The following is a 21,970-nucleotide window of genomic DNA, read 5'->3' on the forward strand; positions in this document are numbered from 1 at the left end:
CAGAGAAACCCTGTCTCAAAAAACCAAATCCAAAAAAAAAAAAAAAAAAAAAAAAAGAAAGAAAGAAAGAAATGGACTTAGAAGGAAGCTTGGGACATGTCAGGCATCGGAGCAGGCGACTGTGAAGAGGAAGCCTCACCTTTTGCTGGGAGGTTAGCAAGCAGTAGCTAGAGAGGACGGGCAGCCCAGAGCTCCAAGGAAATGAAGCCCAGGCTTTGGGAAGTATCCAAAACAAACAAAGACAGAAAGGAGAAGGGAAGAGTTTGTTTTTCTGAGTTAGGAGTCTGAAAATCTGGCAGGTTGCATGTGGAGGATTAGGATTGCCGTCTCCAGGGAAACAAAAGAAAACTGGATGGTACTGTATCATTTAGGGGATAATTAATCTTTCCCTCTCCTTCAAGTGACTCAGAGTCCCTGGGGCAGAGACAGTCTCTAAGACAAGTGACTGGCAAGCCATGCTGGATCAACCTTAGCCACGTTAAAAGATTTTATTTTTAATTATGCGTGGATGTGTGGATTTGTGTGTCACGGGGTGTGTGGATTTGTGTGCCCTCTGAGACCAGGACTGAGAATTGTCACACACACACACACACACACACACACACACACACACACACACACACCACGATAGACAGACCAACCAACCCCCACAGCTGCCAAACGGAATAGGAGACTGTTTCTTCTCGAGTCAGCTATGAATGACCTAAGCCAGGAAACATGGAGCTAAGTTAGTTCTATGCTCCAATGTGGAAACAGTCTCATGGAGGTTTTATAATAACAGAACAAAGAAAGTTATAAATCAAGGCATTTAAAAATACGGTGGTAGATCTGTTAAGTGAGCAGACGGGGCAGGCAGAAGAATTGCAGCCTTGGGCTCAGGTCCTATCGTACTGCAATCTTAGGTGTCTATTGTCAGAGTATGGGGTTTTGTGAAATGAATACATTGCAAAATTTGTATCTGTTTATAAAGATGTTAGATTTGAGACTGAGGTAGGCAAGGAGTTAAAGATAGCCCAAAAGAAATTAGGCTATCTGATAGCAACTTCCCAGCCCTGCACCTTCTCCCAAGTCTCTGATCAGTCGATCAGCCTCCGCAGACAACGTCTTTCGAGGAATTCCCAGTTACAGAGCCAAACCCGGTCCTCCGGAGGAGGAGCAACCAGTCAGTGCTCGGAACATTTTTTTAATCAGATTTCATTTTGTTATTTGTAATTGGGGGGGGGGGGGCAGTGCATGCCGCCTGCAAGGGTGTGGTGAAGTCCAGAAGACAACATGTCAAAGCTGCTTGGTTCTCTTGGGGATCAAGTTCATGTGGCAGAAACTTGTATTTGCTGAGTCTCTTCCTTGGTCAGAGGAGGCAACAATGTGATGTTTGGAGAATGTCCTGTCACCACGAAAGGCCAGACAAAGAGTGTTGGGGGACACAAGTGTCCTTGTGCCCACAGATCACTAGGGAAACCAGGAAGGAATGTTATACACACAGGGGCCTCTTCTCAGGGGAGAAGAGAAAATTCCTGTTTTCTGGCCCAGAAGTCTGGAAATGGATTTTGTAAACAACCTGGTGACCTTTCTGCTAACTGTGGAGGCAGACCCCACCCAAATCCCCCAGAGTGCCCATCCCAGACTCTCTCTTCTTAGTCCATTGGCCATTCTTTGGGGAGATGTCACATGTACTTCATAGCCTGCTGACCTCTATGTATTAGTCAGACACCACACTACATTCTAGGCCTTTTAGCTATAGGACCTGCTGTCCTGGTCACATGTAGTTCACAAAGCATTTCTGTGTAGTCACACAGTAGACTTATTGTGCACCTGGAATCGAACTGAGGAACTGATCGTTGCCTGGCAACTGTTTTCCCAGACTGTACCATGTTTTAAATATGCTGATGATGGACCTGGTGCTAGACTCTTTTTTGTTTGTTTGTTTTTGTTTTTGTTTTTGTTTTCAAGACAGGGTTTCTCTGTGTAGCCCTGGCTGTCCTGGAACTCACTCTGTAGACCAGGCTGGCCTCGAACTCAGAAATCCACCTGCCTCTGCCTCCCAAGTGCTGGGATTAAAGGCGTGCACCACCACTGCCCGGCAGACGCTACACTCTGCATCAGCAGTCCGTCCGCACTGGCTTTTCAGTCTCGTCCGTTTGCGGGTCACGGCCTGCATCGGCACCTGCAGGGTTCCCCTTAGTACAGCTCACATTCTAGTCTTTTGACCGGGAGGAAGTAGATGCATCTCAGCAAAGCTCCCAAGTCCCCGGGACTTTTTCATGTGGTTTAAGATCCAAAGCTCTCCAAGGCTCCTGAAACACACGGTCTGTTTCTGGTCGGTTTAAAAACAGATATTGTGTCCAGTGGTTTGTTGTTGTTTGTTGTTATTGTTGTGTGGATTGTTTTTGTTTTTTGTTTTTTGTTTGTTTGTTTTACACAAGGTTTCTCTCTATATCCTTGGTTGTCTTGGAGCTGACTAGGTCGATAGACCACACTGCCTTGCAGGGATCCTCCTGCCTCTGCTGGGATTAAAGTTGGTTGACACCATGCTGGGTTCAGGCTCAGTTTTTTTTTTTTCTTTGATGTTGTGCTTCTTCACAAAGCTCAGGCTAGCATCTGGCAATCCTCCTGCCTCAGTCCATGAAGTGTAATGAACCCTCATCCCATGTTTTATGTTCCTTCCCCCCCTCCCCCCCATTCTATATATCGGGCTGGCCTGGAACTCAAGGCAATTCTCCTGCCTCGATCTCAGATGTGCTGGGATTGACTGTGTCTTCAGGTCCCCAGAGTCCAAAGCGCGACAACGTGGGAGTTAGACGGCAAGGTGGGCAGGCTCAGTGGTCGGTCCCTGAGGCTCGCTGTCTTGCAGGCCTGCGGAACCGTCGGCAAAGGTGGCCCTTGAGAGGCGGCGGCGGCGGCAGCGGCCGGGACACGGCCTCTGCTGTGGCGGTTGCTCCACGCGCTGGTCGCACTTCTGGGGCGCCCCGGTGACCGCCTTCCTGGGTAACGTGGTCAGTTACCTGCTGTTCCTGCTGCTGTTCGCACACGTGTTGCTGGTGGAATTCCAGCCCACAGAGCCGGGTGGCTTCGAGCTACTGCTCTACTTCTGGGTCTTCACGCTGCTGTGCGAGGAACTACGTCAGGGCCTGGGCGGTGGCTGGGGCAGCCTGGCCAGCGGGGGACCTGGTCCCGGCAAAGCTCCCCTGCGCCACCGTCTGCACCTCTACCTCTCAGATACCTGGAACCAGTGCGACCTGCTGGCACTCGCCTGCTTCCTGCTGGGCGTCGGCTGCAGGTGAGTGAGCCGCCCTGGCCCCGGTTCCCCGCCCTGGCCCCGGCTCGGCTCGTGAGTAAGAACTGGCAGAGCCCCTGGCTGTGGCTCAGTGGTGGAGTGCCCCGGGTGATGGACAGTCACCTACCTCCCCCTTTATTGACATACCAAGAGGTAGGTTTCCTTCAGTCCGCGAGAGTTTGAAACAGAGTAACTTGGTATGAATAATTTATCCAAACAGAAGGGAGATAAGTGGGTTTAGCAAACTAATATTTCTGCTTGTCCTAGGCTTTACTTAGTGAATTGTATCATCTGAGAGGTCAGGGCCATGGCCCTGCCGAGTGCAGGAAAGCCACTCTTAAGGGTATATTCGATACATTTTATTAAGCACCCATTTCCAAGGGCTGACAAATCATTGCTTGCATCTTGGGAGGAGGAATCATCGTCACCTCCCGTCTAATTGGCTTGTCCTCTTTTTAAGTCCGTGCCCTCCAGATGGCCACTTAGGTTATTTCTATTTCTAATTTTTTTGTTGCTGCCAAAAAAAAAATAAGTTTACGTCCCTGGTGTAAAGTGAGTGGGGTCAAAGGCCAGGCGGATCGGTTACATCCGTGGATTTCTGTCTAAGTAGCTCGCCCCATTGCCTGCCCGCCTGTCTGAAAGCAGTAGCCGTGAGCGCCCCCATGAGGACATGCTAGGCAATACTTTGTAACCTGAAGCTGTCAATCAAATCAGATTTACAACCTCTGTCAGTCTGCAGCCTGCAAATGTTTTCATTTATGCACTTCTGACCACTCCACATTTTAGGGGTCCTCTCCCCTTTGGGGGCTGGGGGACAGGGGCTCACTCTGTAGCCCACGCAGGCCTGTCTGGAATTCCCAGAGATCCTTCTTCCCTGGCCTCTCTCGCACTTGGATGACAGGCATGTGCCACAGCAAATTCCAAACATGATCCTTAGGCCATCCGTCCATACTGAGACCAGAGAAAGCTGGTCTGAGGGTCCCTGCTTCTGCCCTGTGAGGCCTCAGCTTCGTCTGCGGAGGCACCCCAATCTCCCCTCCCTCGCTCCCCACTCCTCAGGCTGACCCCTGGGCTGTTTGACTTGGGGCGCACCGTCCTCTGCCTTGACTTCATGATCTTCACGCTGCGCCTGCTGCACATCTTCACCGTGAACAAGCAGCTGGGGCCCAAGATTGTCATCGTGAGCAAGATGGTGAGTCTGGGTCTGAGGAGGAGGGGTAGAGCAAGGTGGGAGAGAACGGGGCCTGGGGCGCAGGGGTGGAGCCAGGGATGAAGGGCAGGACCTACAGGGACGGCGGAGGAGATGGGGCGGGGCTGGGGGCGTGGAGTCTGAAAGGGAGGGCCTTACCTTTGAGTGACTGGCTGTGGACCGGAGGATAGAATGTGTGTGTGTGTGTGTGTGTGGGGGGGGGGTTGGGCTTCTGAGGTGGGCATGGCAGGACAGGAAGGGTCAGGCCTTTGAGGATGCCTTGTCTAAGGCAAGGCGAGGCCAGGGCTCGGGTAGGGGTTGTTCTGGGAAGGGGCGGGGCCAGGGAGGAAAGGATCGGGTCATTTCACCCACATCTTCCTCTGCTTCCAGATGAAGGATGTATTCTTCTTCCTCTTCTTCCTCTGCGTGTGGCTTGTAGCTTACGGGGTGGCCACAGAGGGGATCCTGAGGCCCCAGGACCGCAGTCTACCGAGTATCCTGCGCAGGGTCTTCTACCGTCCGTATCTGCAGATCTTCGGACAAATCCCCCAGGAGGAAATGGACGGTAGGAAAGGACTGCCCAGCTGAGTCTCAGTCTCTCTCTGCGGGTCTCTGACTGTGTCTCTGTCTCCCCTCTCCTGCCCTCTCCCTGCCTCCCTCCGCTCACACCCGCTGTTCCCTTTGCAGTGGCCCTCATGAATCCAGAGAACTGCTCTATGGAGCTGGGCTCCTGGGCTCACCCGCAGGGGCCCGTCGCAGGCTCCTGCGTGTCCCAGTATGCCAACTGGCTGGTGGTGCTGCTCCTCATCGTCTTCTTGCTGGTGGCCAATATCCTGCTGCTCAATCTTCTCATCGCCATGTTCAGGTGTGCCTGGCCCGCCCCCCCCCCCGGGGGAGGGGGGGCTTCTCCCAACCTGAAACCTGTTCAGTCTGTGCCACGTCCTGACTGTCACCCAGCGCAGGCCGGATCCTGCGCCTTACTTGGACCTTGAGACTTGTTACTTTGTTAACTGTTTTGGCATCGCCGAGGCAGGGTCTCCTCCCTCTGTAGCCCTGGCTGATCTTGGAATTTAGGGTCAGCTTGCCTCTGCCTCCTAACATTGGGGTTCCAAGCATGGGCCTCCAGGGTGCTAAACGCTTTTTCTTTGGATGAAGGCCACTTTAGTGACTTGTTTTGTTAGTTGCAGTTTGTTTTATTTATGTGAATGATTTGACTGCATGTGTGCGCGTGTACCATGTGTGTGGGCAGGGCCTGCGGAGGTCAGAAGAAGGGCACTGGATCCTCTGGAACTGGAGTTACAGGCGGCTGGGAGGCACCAAGTAGATGCTGGGAACTGAATCTGGATCGTTCGCAAGAGCAAGAGCGGCCAGTGCTCTTAACCTTAGCCGAGCCGTCTCTCCAGCCCATTGTTGTTGTTGTTGTTGTTGCTTATATTCTCGCTTTTGTCCCGTGTAATGTGATTTATTTTGTGTGTCCAGTCCTTCAAAGGATCCCCAGTTGCTAGTTAACGGGTTCTTTAAGAATTCTTAGCCGAGCCAGGCCTTTCATCCCAGCACTTGGGAGGCAGAGGCAGGAGGATTTCTTCGTCCCAGCTCAGTCTGTCTACAGAGTGAGTTCCAGGACAACCAGGGCTACACAGAGAAACCCTGTCTGGAAAACAAAAAGAAAAAGAAACAAACAAAAGAACTTGTAGCTGTTAGAGATGCCCGAGGCCATGGCCTTCAGCGTGGATTGCCTCTTGGCTTTCTATACAAAGCCAGCTGAGGCTGAGGAAGGCCTGGGGTCAGGCTGCCAGAGGGAGAAGACAGCCGGGCTGTGAAGCCGGAAGCTGGGCTGAGTAGAAGGCTGGAGCAGTTGCTACAGTTTGGAGCTGCTAGTACTAGGAAACCGGGGAGAAGGGACGGTTTAAGCCAGGAAGTCGGGATTGGGGGCTGGGGGTGGGGTGGGGGTGGGCGTGGCTCAGTCAGTGAAGCACTCATTTTGCAAGCTCAAGGACCTGAGCTTGATGCCCATCCATGAAGAATTTCCATCCGTTGCTGGATTATTGTAATCCCAGTACTGGGAAGACAGGGACAGGGGATCCCTGCGGATTACTGCTCTGTTCTAAGCGGTGAGAGGCCATGCTGCAAGGATGGGCAGTACCTGAGGATCACAGCAAGTCATCCTTCGGGCTCTGCGTGCACACACACACATGCGCACCTGCACGTAGACAAACATGCCCACAGACGAGCATCAAATAAGCAGCATTTGTGCCGTAGAAATGGCTCAGCAGCTAAGAGTACTTGTAGCTCAGCCGTGAGGACCAGAGTCCCCAGAACCACATCGCAGGACTCACTCATGACGGGAGGTCCGTCCGTTTCCAAGGGATCTCACATCCTCCTCTGGTCTCCACAGGCACTTGCATATAAACATTTTGATTTTTATTGTGTGTGTATGAGTGTTTGCCAGCATGTATGTATGTATATATGTATGTACACATGCATGCATGTATGCATGCATGCATATATGTATGCATGTATATGTATGTATGTATGCATGCATGTATACGTATGTATGCATGCATGCATGTATATATGCATGCATGTATGTACGCATGCATGCATGTGTGTACGCATGTATATATGTATGCATGCATGTATGTATGTATGCATGCATGTATGTATGTATACCACATGAGTAGAGTGCTGGCAGAGACCAGAAGAAGGCACTGATCTTTTGGAATTAGAGCTTCCATATTAGTGCTGGGAACTGAATGTGAGTCTTCTGTGGGTGCCACGTCTCTGACTGCTTTATCCCGACCCCTAATCCCCTAATCCAGTCCTATGATCAAGGACCTTTATTGACCTCCGGTGACTCTTGACCTCTGGCCTCCACAGCTACACCTTCAGCAAAGTGCACGGCAACAGCGACCTCTACTGGAAGGCGCAGCGCTACAGCCTCATCCGGGAATTCCATTCGCGGCCCGCCCTGGCCCCACCCCTCATCATCATCTCTCACCTGCGCCTCCTCATCAAGTGGCTGCGCAGGTGTCGTAGGGCCAACTCGCCCGCCTCCCCTGCCTTCGAGCACTTCCGTGAGAATGGAGCTGGGTCTGCAGGGCAGTGGGACTGGGCGGGGGAGGGGGGAGAAGAAAGGCAGGTTGGGGAGAACTCGGGGCGGGGGCGGTCAGGGTCTGCACCCATCTGGGGACGAGGCATGAGGAATTTGGTAGCTTTGAGGAGGGGGACACGTCCCCCAAGTGGGCGTGCCCTTTGATTCCCGGGACTTGGCCCTGCAGGTGTCTGTCTCTCTAAGGAAGCGGAGCGGAAGCTGCTGACTTGGGAGTCTGTGCACAAAGAGAACTTCCTGTTGGCACAAGCGCGTGAGAAGCGAGACAGTGACTCGGAGCGTCTGAAACGCACGTCTCAGAAGTGAGACGGGGGCCCGGCGTGGGCGGGAACTGCAGGTGGGGTGCTGTGTCTTCAGCTGGGAGAATGTTCTCTCTTTTTAGGGTGGACACCGCACTAAAGCAGCTGGGACAGATCAGGGAGTATGATCGGCGTCTGAGGGGGCTGGAGAGAGAGGTGAGGACTTGGGCGTGGCGAGGCGAGGCTGCAGCGCAGGGCCGCGACCACCTGGCTCCCTGCTCCCCTGACTTACTTCTGTCTCCCCAGGTCCAACACTGTTCCCGCGTCCTGACTTGGATGGCTGAGGCCCTTAGCCACTCCGCCTTGCTGCCTCCGGGGGGGCCACCTCCTCCCAGCCCCCCTGTGTCCAAAGGTCAGTGTGGTCCTGGGCTTCTGCAAGACATCCCGTGTGCCTTCCCGGTGTTCCTGGGGTCCCCTGTTGAAGGCTCCGTTGACTGCTTGTGTGGGGGTGCCCGTGGCTGGAGTGAGTGTGCCGGGTGGGCCGGGGATGATGCCTGCCGCCCTCCTCTCTCTACTTTATTCTTTGAATCGGGATCTATCCCTGGGTGCAGGGGTCTCCAGTTGGCCAGGCCAGCTGGCCACTGAGCTCTGGGAAATCCATCTGTATCTGGCCCACTCCCTTGACTTTTGAAGTGGGTCCCTTGTTCAACCAGGATGAGAGTGTACCGCCCCCCCTTTGTTAACATAGGTGCCTGCCCCGCCCTGCCCCGCCCTCTGCCCTGCCCTGCCCCCTGTCCCCGCTCTGCCCTCTTTTTAAACAAGGATGCTATGTGCGTTCTGGTTTCATGTCTCTTGCTAGGATAAAATACCATCCAAAAGCAGCTTAGGGGATGAAGAATGTATTTGGCTTATACTTCCAGGTTACAGTGCGTCAGTGAGGGAGCAGGGAGAGAACTTGCACGTTCTCACCTATAACCAGAAAGCTCACAGCCAAAGCAATGCACCAGAAGCCACAGACCAACCTCTGTTCGCTGGACCAGCGCCTTCCATTTCGCCAGCTTCAGCAGTCAGTTCAGGACTCCTCACCCCCAGGAAATAGGATTGTCCACAGTGGGCTGGGCCTTCCTCCACCAATTGGCAATCGAGATAATCCCACACAGACACGCCCACAGGTCAATTTGATCTAAATAATGGAGGCTCTTCCTCTTAAATGGCTCTAGGCTGCATCAGGTTGACAGAGCTAACCAGTGCAGAGTCTGAGCTCAGGTCTCATGCTTGCGTGATAGGTGCTTTGCCAACTGAACATGTATGGCCCCCGCACTGCGTCTTTTTGCTACGCTCTCATTTCCTGGTACTTATCACCTGCTGTCCTCCCCGTCTCTTCCAGACTGAGTCCCTGGTGGATGTCTAGGTGTTTGTATCCAGAGAAGGTTCATTCAGAGCTGGGCCGAGTTTGCCTCGAGCTACACGCCTGGTGGCCTTATCCTCACCGTGTACCCTGTGCCCATGAGGTGCTGTCCCAACAAACTGCGAGCATCACTGTGGGGACCCCCTTCCAGAAGCAGCCTCGCCTGGGGTGGATAAGCTCTGAGCTGGCTATGGTGGCCCCTTTGTGGGTCCAGCCACAAGCAGAGGAGGCCAGAGGGTCCTGAGGTGCATGAACCACAGACCCTATGCACAGCTTCCCCACAATGGGGAAATAAAGCCATTTGATGAGAATTATAGCACACGCTTGGCTTGTGGGGAACAGGTGGGTGAAGATGTTGGGAATCTGTCTCTCCACCAGACCACTCTGGCTGCCAACCAGAGCCTCTTGTGCAGACCTCTGTTCGGGTGACTCTCCCTGCAGGAGACGGGGGTGGGGGGGCCGGCTGAGCCCCTGCTGCTTTCTGTTTTCCCGTGGGAACATACCAGGGTGGTAATAGGAGAGCCAGTCCCGGAGAGGGTGGGCGCCGCTGTCATTTGCTCTGGCAACTCGTAAACAGATGATGCGGATTGGAGTAGGTAAACGCGAATGTGTCTTTAAAAAGTCTAATTAGTGGAAAATTGCAGGCCACACTCACACGGGGGCGGAGGCAAGTCCACATCATTATACATTGCAATTTAGCTAAATAACCCATAACAAACTAAGCCGGTAATGACAAGGCTGAACTGACAGCGATTATTAGTTAAATAGTGAGAAAGCCACCAACAGCCGACACATCCAAAAATCAAAACCAAAACATCCTCCAAATTGGAGGGTCTCCAGCTCTCTGCCTCTCTGGGTGCAGAGTCATGTTGGAACGCGGCCAAATGTACAACAACCAGACTCTCCCTGACAACGCTGCATCCATTCCACAACCCCAACTGTCGCGATGGTGGCAGGAAAAGGGGCTAGTGCTAGCGTCCACTGACACGTGTCGCCTGCAGTGCGGCTGGCCCTGCGCTGTCTGGTTCACAGATCCTGAGGTCCCTTTTCCTTTGGTGCTAGGGATTTAGATTTTTTTAAATTCCACTTTTGATTTTGTGTGTGTGTATTTGTCTGTGCGTGCACACGTGTATCCCTGTGTATGTGGGACGTATCGATGCCGCAGTGTGTGGATAGAGATCTGCGCGACATGCTGGGAACAGTCTGTTCTCCTTTGTGTCTCCCAGAGATCAAACTCAGGTTACAGCAAGCATCTTCCAGGTCTGAATCATGGCGGCCCAGCCCTTCCCTGAGGGATTCCAGACAGGCTCCCTCTACCAGTGGGCCACTCCCCTAATCTCTCTCTGGACTCTAGGAAGCCATTCTAACTATATCCCCAGACCCCTTGAGTCTTTTTGGATCTAGGAACCAACATATCTCACCAGCAGAAATTTCACTCCAGATGGCTAAATTTGACTGAATCTTTTTGTAAGGATCCTTGGGGGAGTTTGCTTCAGGACCACATGGAACCTCAACGTCTACTACATCTCTTGGAACAATGCTGATGTGTTAGTGCCACTTCCTGAACTGTGAATTGGCCAACCCTTCCCCCCACCCCACCTCACCCCATCTCTGACCTTGGAGTCTGTGCCTTCCGGCTGCATCTATAACACCCTAGGCCAACGCGTAAGCAAGGCAAAGTCAAACCCCAGGCCTGGGGTGTTGGGGAGGAGCATCACGTCTGTTTCATGAGGAGTGGCTTCCTGCTGTAGGAGCGTGGACGCTCTATAGGTCAGGATGAGGGCCGCCTGCCAAGGATCTAGCAGGGATTTCTGTCAGACAAGTGGAGGGATGACCAGGAGCAAGGGTCTGTATGGGTTACAAAGGTGCAGACAGGAGCAACACGGGAGAGAGGTTTATTTTGGCTCATGGTTGTAAGGAATATAGTCACCGTGGTGGGAGCGGCAGGGTCACACTGAATCTGTGGTGTTAGCCGGTTCACTAGGTTCACACGGTTAGCTAGGAACACTGGAAACGGGAACCGGCTCAAAGTCTCACCTCCAACGACCTGCTTCCTATCTTCAGCTTTTCATTACCCAAAGTTCCCCGAGATCCCCAAAGGATGCAGATGCGACCTGCTGGAGAGCAAACGTTCAATCACACGAACACATTTCACATCCAGACACAAGGGGCTCAGGATGGGATAGCAACAGTAGTGCACAGTGCTCCTGGCAAAGTGCTCACCATACCACCTTGGGTCATGGGATCGAGGCTGGAGGCTGATGGCCGGTGACACCTGTCCGGGATCCTCCACCCTAGTGAAGGCGGGTCCTGGGAGCTGAGCCGGGAGTTCAGCACGATCTTCCCTGTTCTAACATGCTAGACTGGTCCATGCTCCTGGTTGGTGGCTGAAGCTATAGTTACTGACTATAGGTTTGCCCTCAGCAGGGAAAACACCCAAATCCGATTGATGAGGCTCTAGTGGGAAAGGACTTGCCAGTGGCGCTCCGGGCTTTCGGTTGCCATGGAACCGTGGCGTGAGCGGATATCACAGAAGCTTCTATTTCCTGGGTACCAGGGGATCCTCCAGATCAGGAACTGCTCTTCGAACCCAGGCTACCTGGAACCCCACAGGGAGGAAGGAGAAAGCAGCTTTGGAGACGTCGCCTTCAGGGAAGCCTTAGATGCCGCTTCCCATTGCAACAGCGCCACCTGCCGGATGCATCTGCGAGCATAGAAAACATCGACACAACATGCAGTTGGAGAAAGGCCCCTATCAATCATGCTCGAGAGACCCTTGCAGGGACAGGCTAGAGCCGAGAGACTTTGATTTCCCCGATTCGTATCGCACCCCCATTTCAGGATTGGTTAGAGGCAAACCGACTACTAAAAGGCCGGGAATTGCTGAATGTAAATTCTGTGCTCCAGAACTCACCTTGTCCAGTCCTCGGACTATTTCAGGACGTTTATTTTTATTTATTTATGATACAAAGTCTTGCTATACAAGGCCAAGGCTGGCCTCTAAGTCATCACTCTTCGTCTTCAGCCTCCCAAAAGCTGGGGTTGTGGTCATACACCTTCACCACACTCCCACAGTTAGGTCATATCGGTTTTGCATGAAAAAGTAGCAACTATCCTGTTGCCCCTTTGAATAAAACCTTAGCCACCTCCCCAGCCCTTACATTGCTAGAATGCGGTACCTCAGTTCACAGACACCCCACCCCTTGAATGGACTGGTTGGGATAGTGGTAAGGGCTTATGTGTCCGCTAGGTGGCAGCAGCCACCAGAGTCTCCATTGAAGGTTTCTCTACACTATCTGAACACCTCCAGCAGGAATAGACTGGTCAAAACTCAGCTGAGAAGGACTGGAGCTCCACTTGCCTCAACTCTGGGCTCACGGAGCTTATGCCGTTTGTTGGGGCATGCGGCCATCCCCAGGAAACTTCCTATCTTCTTGCTTGTGTTTTGCATATTAACAGACCAAAGCAGAGGAAGAGCTATACAAACTGTTTTGAAAATTTAAGGTCCTGCTGCCTATTGCATCTTGGGGCTGAGGTGCCTGTATCCACTGTAGACCGTGACAGAGAAGTTGGTTCAGTCTCCTGTGGTGTCAGAGGCCCGTGGTCCCAGCCCTGGGCTGAGGCAGATTATTCTGGGCTATAGAATGAATTCAAGGTCAGCCAGGGCAACTTAGTGAAACTGTTTCAAAGTTAAAATAACAACAACAAAACAAAAAACCAAGCTGGGGAAGTAACTCGGGGAGATTTCCTGCCTAGATTAACCCCAGGAGGGGACATGGCTCAGGGGTCGAACCCCTGCCTAGAGTGGCCCAGGGAGGGCCTGGGATGTGGCTCAGGGGTTGAGACCTTGCTTAGCACGAGCAAGACATTCAGTTCAGTCAACACCAACACACACACACACACACACACACACACACTTGACTTAACTCTGGTCTAGTGACAGTTTTCCTTAAAGTCACATGGCTCTAGATCAGCAAAGAACTGGCTGGCATAAATTTGTCCAGTCACCTGGCCCACAAGCTGAAATGTACTTGTACCCAATGTGAATATACAGTAGAGGCCCTATGTCCTGCAAAACTGAAATTATTTGACTTTTAGGTCTTCCCCCATACTGCTCGCAGCCTAACATGCTGGGGAGAACTGGTGCACGCCTTTAGTCCCAGCGCTCTGGAGGTGGAAGCAGGAGGGTCTCTGTGACTTTGAGTGAGTTCCAGGACAGCCAGGGCCATGTAGTGAGGTGTCCTATGACTATGCTGAGTGGGCAGGTGGTGATGATGTCATCAAAGGTGGGCATGAAGTGCACAGCGGCCGATGGAGCCTCTTCAGATCTACTGCTTCCTGGAGTCACCCGTGACCTCCGATGGGCAGCACAGAGGTCGGCAGCACATGTGGAATGGCCCTAGATGGGTCCTAATAACTGGAAGCTAAAGACAGCGGTCAAGGGAGGGGAGTTGGCCATAGTCACTGGGGGGGGGTGCAGTTGGATGAGGCCTGTCTCCACAGATAGCAAAAAGGTCCCCGGGTAGGAAACAATATCCACTCCCAGCCTTCTGGACAGGAAAATAGGTGTTCCCTCCTTTGAGAAAACACCCCCGTATGGTTAACATTCTGGATTAACCTCTCCCTGGTAATCTGTGGGCAAAAAGACCTTCGTGCCCCAGCCCTTAACAGCACAACTGGAGTTGTTCAGAGAGAGAGAGAGAGAGAGAGAGAGAGAGACCCCTTCTTTCTTCTCCTCCCTGCTGCAGTTTTCAAAGGACAGTTCCTTAGTCTGTTGCGCAGTCTGGCCTGGAACTTTTGTACAACTTAAACTGCTGATCTCAGCCTCATGGTGACTCCTGCTTCAACACCCTCGCTAGGTACAAAGGAGACTTCAGTTCCCTCAGACTCCAAAAGGCCATCCCAATGCCCAGATATGGGCTCAGCCTTGGACTGTAGGAGGATTTCTGTTGGCTAGATAAAAACCAACATCTTTCAGGAACTTGTGAAGCCAGGCCCCTCTAGCAAACGTGTCACCTCCTTTACCTCTAGCAGAAGGGACAAACGGCTGTCTGTCGTGTCTGTTACATTACCAAAGTGCATGCTGGTCTCCAGGTTCCCTCCAGGTACCTGTCACCCATTTCAGAGTCCAGGTTAGTTCTTCTCACCTCAAGCTCACAGGCTTCCTTTGCCCAGGTTAGCCCTTCTCCTTATAACCCCACTATTTTGGGCTATACTCTCCGTCTAAGTTAGGGTTGCTATGAGGTTTCTATGAGGAGACATCATGACGGCAGGAAAACATTTAATCGGGGCTGGCTTACAGTTCATGAGATTTAATCGATTTGTTATGCAGGAAGCATGGCGGTGTGCAGGCAGACACGGTGGGCAGGCAGACACAGTGCTAGAGGGGCAGCTGAGAGTTCTCCATCTTCGTCAGTAGGTAGGGAGTGAACAGGCTTGGGCTTCTGAGACCACAAAGCCCACCTCCTCCAACAAGGCCACGCCTAATGGTGCCTCTCCCAATGAATGGGTCAGTGGGGCCATATTCACTCAAACCACCACACCCTCGCTCTGTGAGGCCACCCTTTCTCTCTCTTTTCTCTACTTTCTATCCCCTGTCTCCTAGGGTTTCTGTTGCTGTGAAGAGACAACATGATCATGGAGACTCTTAGAAAGGAAAGTACTGAACTGTGGCTGGCTTACAGCTTCAGAGGTATGCCATCACTACAGGGTTGGAGGCATGGCAGCTGCGGTAGGCACGGTGCTGGAGACGTAGCCAAGAGGTTTACATCTGGACCCACAGGCAGCAGCAGGAAGAGCGCGTGACACTAGGCCTGGCCTGAGCTTCCGCATCCTCAAAGCCGCCCCTCGTCCCCTCGCCTGTTCCATGAGCCCCCGGCTCCTCTCTCACATCTACAATGAAATCCCTCCCTGTGAACATACCACACTTTGTCATGTTGTCAGTTTACACACTGGAGTGTTGGAATTACTGTGTCATCATGTTTGTCTTCCCGCTCTTGGCCCGTTTGTTTTGAAACAGAGTCTCTCCCTGTAGGAGCTGACTGTCCGGGAACTCACTGTGTAGACCAAGCTGTGTTCAAACTCAGCGATCAGCCTGTCTCTCCTCCAAGCACTAAGACCAAAGGTGTCCGGTGCTAAGCCAGTGCAGCTTTCTGCCTCCCCACCTCCCCACACCTAGTGGGTTCTTTGTGGGTTCCTCTGTCTGTCTGTCTTCTCTGGCTCAGATCAGCTTCTCCCGAGTCAGGATTGTTGTCTCTGAGTTTCCCTCTGCTCGATCTCTTCTTCAGCTCTGCTCAGTCTTCCTTCCAGCACCAACCGTCTTCTCTTACCCTCCCCTCTGGCACTTTTCCTCTGGACCCCACCTGCCTCTCAGCCTTGGCTGGCTTTTTTACAGCCTCTGCTTTCCCAGTAGTTCAAGAGCCAATCAATACTCAGCATTCCAATAGGGCCAGTTGACTAGCAACTGGGGATCCTTTAAAGAGCCAGGCACACAAAAATAAGTCACATTACATCCCCCCTCCCCATATGTTTTAGCTGCTAATTATGCAGTTTTGAAGCTGCCCTGGACGCTCCCTGTAGCTGTGCTACTGTTGTGATTTTTCCTTCTCCATTGTGTCTAATGCCCCTTCCAGGGTTCTCTTGCGTCTGATGTGACCTGCTGGTCTTTCAGGAGCACATCCACAACTGAGACAGGAACCCGACAGTGATGCTTCCCTTCCTGTAACTCCCTGAACCTTTCGTTCTCCTGGAGTCTACTGTCCAGGCTTGTCTGGCTGGCAGGGAAGGCAGTAGCTGGTCAGGCTTCCTTCTCTCTTTCTGGGTCAGCGGCCAAGGTTTGCGGAAGACCTCCCTGCTCAACTCTGAGCTTTAGTAGTTTTGATGGCATCCATAACTTTTTGTTTCCTATGGAAATACAAAGGAATCTGCATCTCCAAGGCAAAACATTCACTGACTGCCATTCCGATGTTAGCACATCCTTACCAGTGTTGCGTGTTTCAGCTGGGAAGGGAGTGTACCCTGGGACTCAAAGCCCAGGAGGCACAACAGCTCGGAGGTGGGACAGGGTTCCAGAGGGAGGGACATTTTGACAGGAGCCTCCATTTTGATGGCTTTTGCAGCATATCACTTAGGGATTACAATTAGCAGGGTTTTTTTTTTTTTAAGATTTATTTATTATTATATCTAAGTACACTGTAGCTGTCTTCAGACACTCCAGAAGAGTGCATCAGATCTCCTTACGGATGGTTGTGAGCCACCATGTGGTTGCTGGGATCTGAACTCAGGACCTTCGGAAGAGCAGTCAGTGCTCTTACCCGCCGAGCCATCTCTCCAGCCCCCTACAATTAGCAGTTTTATAGGCAAAACAACTCTTTGTACATACCGAGAGCCAGTAATTATATTAAGAAGTTCAGGAATATCTAATAACACCATAACAATTGCATACAACCCTGATTTTTGAACTGAAGTATATGGGCTTTTAAGTACTTTGCTTATTGTTTTTCCTGTTGTATGTGGGAGAATCCAGTTTAGTCCATTTTATAAAAGGAAGATGCTTACTTTTAGGATATGTATTATTAATTTCTTCCAAATAGTTGCTATAACTTCTTTGCCAATCATCATTGATCACCCATAATGATGTAGTCTCAGCATTAGTATACAGTACTACAGTTTCTGCTGGGTCCGTTCCTAACAATTGGCATAGTCTTATTCTTCCTTTTATAATTAAATCAGAAACCATTTTTATATAAGTATTAATTCTTTTAGTTTATGTGCTGTAAGGTCCATTTTAAAATACTATCTTCCCTTTGCATAATGAGCCCAGTGGGGGAGTGAGTTGAAAGCAAAATAACCAAAACACAGTCCAATTTGGGATCTACGTGGTCCACATGTGCATCTTGTGGTCTCTGTTCTACCAGGGACATCAGGTTCTATTATATATGGTTGTGAGCCACCTTGTGGTTGCTGGGAATTTAAATCAGGACCTTTGGAAGAGAAGCCAGTGCTCTTAACCACTGAGTCATCTCTCCAGCCCTGTGATTTTCTTTCTTTCTTTCTTTTTCTTTCTTTCTTTCTTTCTTTCTTTCTTTCTTTCTTTCTTTCTTTCTTTCTTTCTTTCTTTCTTTCTTTCTTTCTTTCTTTCTTCCTTCCTTCCTTCCTTCCTTCCTTCCTTCCTTCCTTCCTTTTTTTTTTTTTTTTTTGATTTTTCGAGACAGGGTCTCTCTGTGTAGCCCTGGCTGACCTGGAATTCACTCTGTAGACCAGGCTGGCCTCGAACTCAGAAATCCACCTGCCTCTGCCTCCCAAGTGCTGGGATTAAAGGCATGCGCCACCTCTGCCCCGCTGGAATTTTTGGTTGACTAATTTTATAACCCAAATAGGTAATAAAACCTCCTCTCTGAAATTTTTCAGAAGCAATCTGCAAACTCCATTGAGACAAAATAATTTTTTTTGTTTCATCAAACATTTTCTCTAAAGTATCTGCATCAGTATTGGTCAACAAAATATCATCCATGTAATAATAAGTAATGGATTGAAGAATTTGCCTACAAATTATTTCTAATGACTGTTGCACAAACTATTGACATAGAGTTGAACTATGTAATATTCCTTGTAGAACTTTCCACTGATACCTTTTTACAGTCTGAGCTTTGTTATACATAGCACCTATGAAGGCAAAATTTTTCTTTATCCTGCTCTTGCAAGGAATAGAAAAACAAAACAAAACAACAAAACAAAACAAAACAAAATCACCAGCCTTTAAAAGAAATTACTATCCTAGGCCATGCCTTAGGTAATAAAGAATTTCCAGGCTGTAGTGGGCCCATTGGTTGGATTACTCTATTCACCACTCTCAATCTGTTGTCATACCCCATTTCTCAATTTCTTTTTTATAACAAATACAGGAAAATTCATAGGCTGGTAGATTCTTCTATATATTGAGCCTCCAACTGCTCTCATCCCAACTGTTCAAGTGTCTACAGTTTTTCTTTAGTTAAGGGCTACTGGTCTACTCACACAGGCTTGTTCATCAACCATTTTAAGGGTAAGGTCATTGGTACAATAGATAGGGTTGAACGGTTGTTATAGCTTAGAGCTGTTAGTAATGGGAAATTTAAGCAGACTGTTGGGGGAGATGAGGAAGGAACAGTTGGGAGAAATATTTGAAGGGCTGGACTGGAAACTGGGAGGAGGGCTGGCAGGAAGTTAAGAGAACTGGTTACTGTTTGTAAACATATGAGACCATTAAGCCACGAGAGGCTGAGCTGATCCAGAAAAGAGACTGTTAGTGTAGTGGCTATTCCTGGTTGTCAACTTGACTATATCTGAAATGAACTACAATCTAGAATTGGAAGGCTCACCTATGATCCTAATCTGGAGGCTCAGAGATATAAGTTTCTGACCTGGATCTTGGCATGGAGATCTTGAAGCATAGTGGCTATGAATTTCAGAAGATTAAGACAAGGAGATCTCTGAGTTCAAGATCATCTGGGATTAAAGGCACAGAGGCACACGCCTGTAATCTGGGCCACACCCTCTGCTGGAGACCTACAGCCTTTAATCTGGGCTACACCCTCTGCTGGAGATTTATAAGGACATTGGAAGAAGGAAGATTTACTCGCTCTTCCTTGCCTGCTTGCCTCATGGGACTTAGCAACTGCTAGATCCTTGAACTTCCAAGGATCCAAGCTGTTGCTGACAATTGTTGGGGAGTTGGACTATAGACTGTAAATCATCGACAAATTCCCTAACTATATAAAGACTATCCATACGTTCTGTGACTCTAGAGAACCCAAACTAATACAGTTAGGAGATAGGAGGAGAACCCATGAGGAACCCAAAAAGTAGCAGTGTGTGTGTGTGTGTGTGTGTGTGTGTGTGTGTGTACATGAGTGCAAGTGCCTGTGCAGGTCAGAAGCATTGGCTCTCCTGAATTCTAGTTTTGAGGCACCTGACATGCTCTTAACCACTGAGCCATCTCTCCAGCTCAGCGTTCCTTGTCTATTGAGACAGGATCTCTCACTGGTCTCACTAGGCTGTCTAGTTAGTAGCCCCACGGATCCAGCTGCCTCTGCCTCCCCAGCCCTGGGATTACAAGTTCATCCTATTATCCCATGTCCTCGTGCACAACACAGGCACAACACAGGCGAGCTTCCTCCAGCCTAGAGTGAGGTTGCTGCTCTTGTTCACGTTAGACACAGGTGCGCTGGGAGATACTTTGGTTGCTCTCAGCTTCTCAGGCTTTTCCTGTTCTTCCCTACTGTAGGTGGGGCAGGAGGCTCCTAACACACTCCTGTCAGTCTGTCAGTGAGCAACATCTCTCTGTGGTGCCTTCAACACAGCTTCGATGTCGTTGCTATTCAATTCCAACATTGGTATCACTTCTGTCTCCGACCTAGAAGTCACTCAAGTCTCTTTTAAGGACACTGTGCCAGGTTTGTGCTCCCTCAGACCCTCTGTGGTGGTTTGAAAGAAAATGGCTCCCATAGGCTCACAGGGAGTGGCACTATTAGGAGGTGTGGCCTTGCTGGAAGAAGTGTGTCACTAGAGGTGGGCTTTGAGGTCTCAGATGCTCAAGCCAGGCCAGTGTCTCTCTCCATTCCTGCTGTCTGCAGATGAAGATCTAGAACTCCTTGCTACTACGCCATCACATCTGCCTGTGCCACCATGTTTCCTGCCATGATGATAATGGACTAAGCCATTATCTCTACAGCCCCAGTTAAATATTTTCCTTTACGAGTGTTGCAAGACACTGTGGTCGTGGTGTCTCTTCACAGCAATAGAACACTGGGCAAGATGCCATCTAAAATAACAGCCCTGAATTCACCTCAAAAATAACCCAAGTTAAACCTGAAGCGTGAGTGACCCACTCGTCACATTCATACCCCATGGAGCCCTGGACTTCTGGTGAGGTGAAGTGGAGCAGGCAGACAGGGCTCACTCTATAGTGCTCCCCAGGGCAGGAGCAACCCACTCAAGTTTGCACCCAGCCTGGTCTCTCAGAAGTTCTCTGTGGCAGGTCTTTCTTGCTTCTGGCCCTGATCTTAGGTACAGGCCAATCCAATAAGCTCAGGAAATATGCCAACTGTGTCGGATAATATTGTCAACTAGCCAGATATAGAACTGCCAATCAGATAATGCCAAGGGATTATCCATATTTGGTTTACTGATGTATGAACACATATGCTAACTGTGGGCTGGGGTCCTGTACTAACTAAAGAGAAAGCTAGCTGGATATCTGCATCCATAGGGCTGTATTTTGCCTATCTCCTCAACTCCAAGGTCCCCAGGTGACCACATCCCGCCACGTCTCAGTGGACCCTGAAGCTGCCTCAGATTATTCTTTTGTCCCCAAAGAGTCAAGAGTGGTGCATGACTGTTATCAACTGCACTCAAGGGGTAGAGGGAGGAGGATCGGGAGTTCAGAGTCATCCTGGGATAGCTAGTGAATTGGAAGCTAGACTGAGCCATAAGAGACCATGTCTCAAACAGTAAACAAACAGCCAGGCGTGGTAGGTGTCTTTCTTTTCTATTGCTGTGAAGAGATGTCACAATCAAGGCAGCTGATATAAGAGTTTATTGGAGCTTACACTTTCATGGGGCGAGTTCATGGCCATCATAGTGGGGAGAATAAGAGGAGGGAGGCAGGCAGGCATGGCACTGGGGTAGCAACTGGGAGCTCACATCATTATCTCCAAGCAGGAGAGAGGGGTGGGCACTAATTGGGAATGGCATGGACTTGGGAAACCTCAAGCCCATCATGTGTGACACACCTCTTACAGTGAGGCCACACCTCCTAATCCTTCCCAAACAGTTCCACTAACTGGGGACCAAGTACTCAAATAATTGAGTCTATGAGAGTTATTCTCATTTAAACTACCCACCCGTAATTTTAGCACTTGGGAGACAGATGCAGGGGGAGTTTCTAGGCCTGTCAGCGTTACATGGTGAGACCCCCTAACAAACATAAACCTAAATCAAAACTATCCCCAAAGACTCATCTGTCCACATTTAGCTAAATTAGTGTCATCCGTGTCCTTGACTAATGTGTCTGCCATTGTCCTCTTGGTGTGAGGTTTGACGGAATCTCTCTTACCTGCCTGAAAACTTCCTGATTGCTGAACATACCAAGAGACCCACTCTCCTGAACTCTGTTACTAAAAAGATAGTGGCAGCCTCCATTGGCTCTTTTTAGAGGTGGTTCTGACCTCCCTGCTCCCCAAATTTTGCCTAAAACTGCTCCAAGGGGGTGCTGTGCTCTGTGCTTTAGAGTCCTGCAGAGCACCCACGGTAAGTTCTCAGGGCTTGTGTTGGGAGGCTCACAAGTGCTGTTAGCCCAGGGGCCCTGACCGCCATGGGTTCTGCCCTCCTGTACACACATATTACATACATTTAAAGCAGAAAGTTATTTTGTTCACCTTGGTCAATGAGACAATTTTATCTTTAAGTATGCTTTCTGTTTCTGGGATAAGCATCATGACCAAAAGCAACCTGGAGAGGAAAAGGTTTATTTTTGCTTACAGTTTCTAGTCTATCATCTAGGGATGTCAGGGCAGGTGCTTGAGGACAGAACCTGGGGGGGAACTTAAGAAGAGACCATGACTCGGGAAGGACGAAGCTTACCTCCTCTCTCCGTCTCTCCTTCACCCGTCTTTCTCATACAGCACAGGAGCACTTACCCAGGGATGGCACTGTCCACAGTGAGTGACAGTGGTGAGCTGTGGCCCTCCACCATCAATTAGTAATCAAGGAA

At 50.3% G+C, this 21,970-nt stretch overlaps 1 protein-coding gene across 6 annotated transcripts in view; it reads left to right on the forward strand.

Annotated features, from left to right (window-relative positions):
* Positions 1-9,530, forward strand: part of Trpm4 (transient receptor potential cation channel subfamily M member 4) — a 28,811-nt gene extending 19,281 nt beyond the window's left edge. For 3 of the 6 annotated variants that reach the window (XR_007974344.1, XR_007974345.1, XR_007974346.1), the window contains 10 exons: positions 2,852-3,277; positions 4,334-4,466; positions 4,854-5,028; positions 5,151-5,328; positions 7,341-7,537; positions 7,742-7,874; positions 7,955-8,027; positions 8,118-8,223; positions 8,732-8,983; positions 9,199-9,530. Coding sequence is in view for 3 of the 6 variants with exons in the window: in XM_052163174.1 (XP_052019134.1) it covers positions 2,852-3,277; positions 4,334-4,466; positions 4,854-5,028; positions 5,151-5,328; positions 7,341-7,537; positions 7,742-7,874; positions 7,955-8,027; positions 8,118-8,223; positions 9,199-9,203 (1,426 nt within the window). In the remaining 3 variants the exon portion in view is untranslated. Of the gene's footprint in view, positions 1-2,851; positions 3,278-4,333; positions 4,467-4,853; positions 5,029-5,150; positions 5,329-7,340; positions 7,554-7,741; positions 7,875-7,954; positions 8,028-8,117; positions 8,224-8,731; positions 8,984-9,198 lie in introns of those variants that run through there. The other 3 variants (XM_052163174.1, XM_052163183.1, XM_052163191.1) reach the window with 3 other exon arrangements.
* The last annotated feature ends 12,440 nt before the right edge of the window (positions 9,531-21,970 follow it).

The sequence above is a fragment of the Apodemus sylvaticus genome, chromosome 1 (genome assembly GCF_947179515.1).
Source record: "Apodemus sylvaticus chromosome 1, mApoSyl1.1, whole genome shotgun sequence".
Taxonomy (NCBI): domain Eukaryota; kingdom Metazoa; phylum Chordata; class Mammalia; order Rodentia; family Muridae; genus Apodemus; species Apodemus sylvaticus.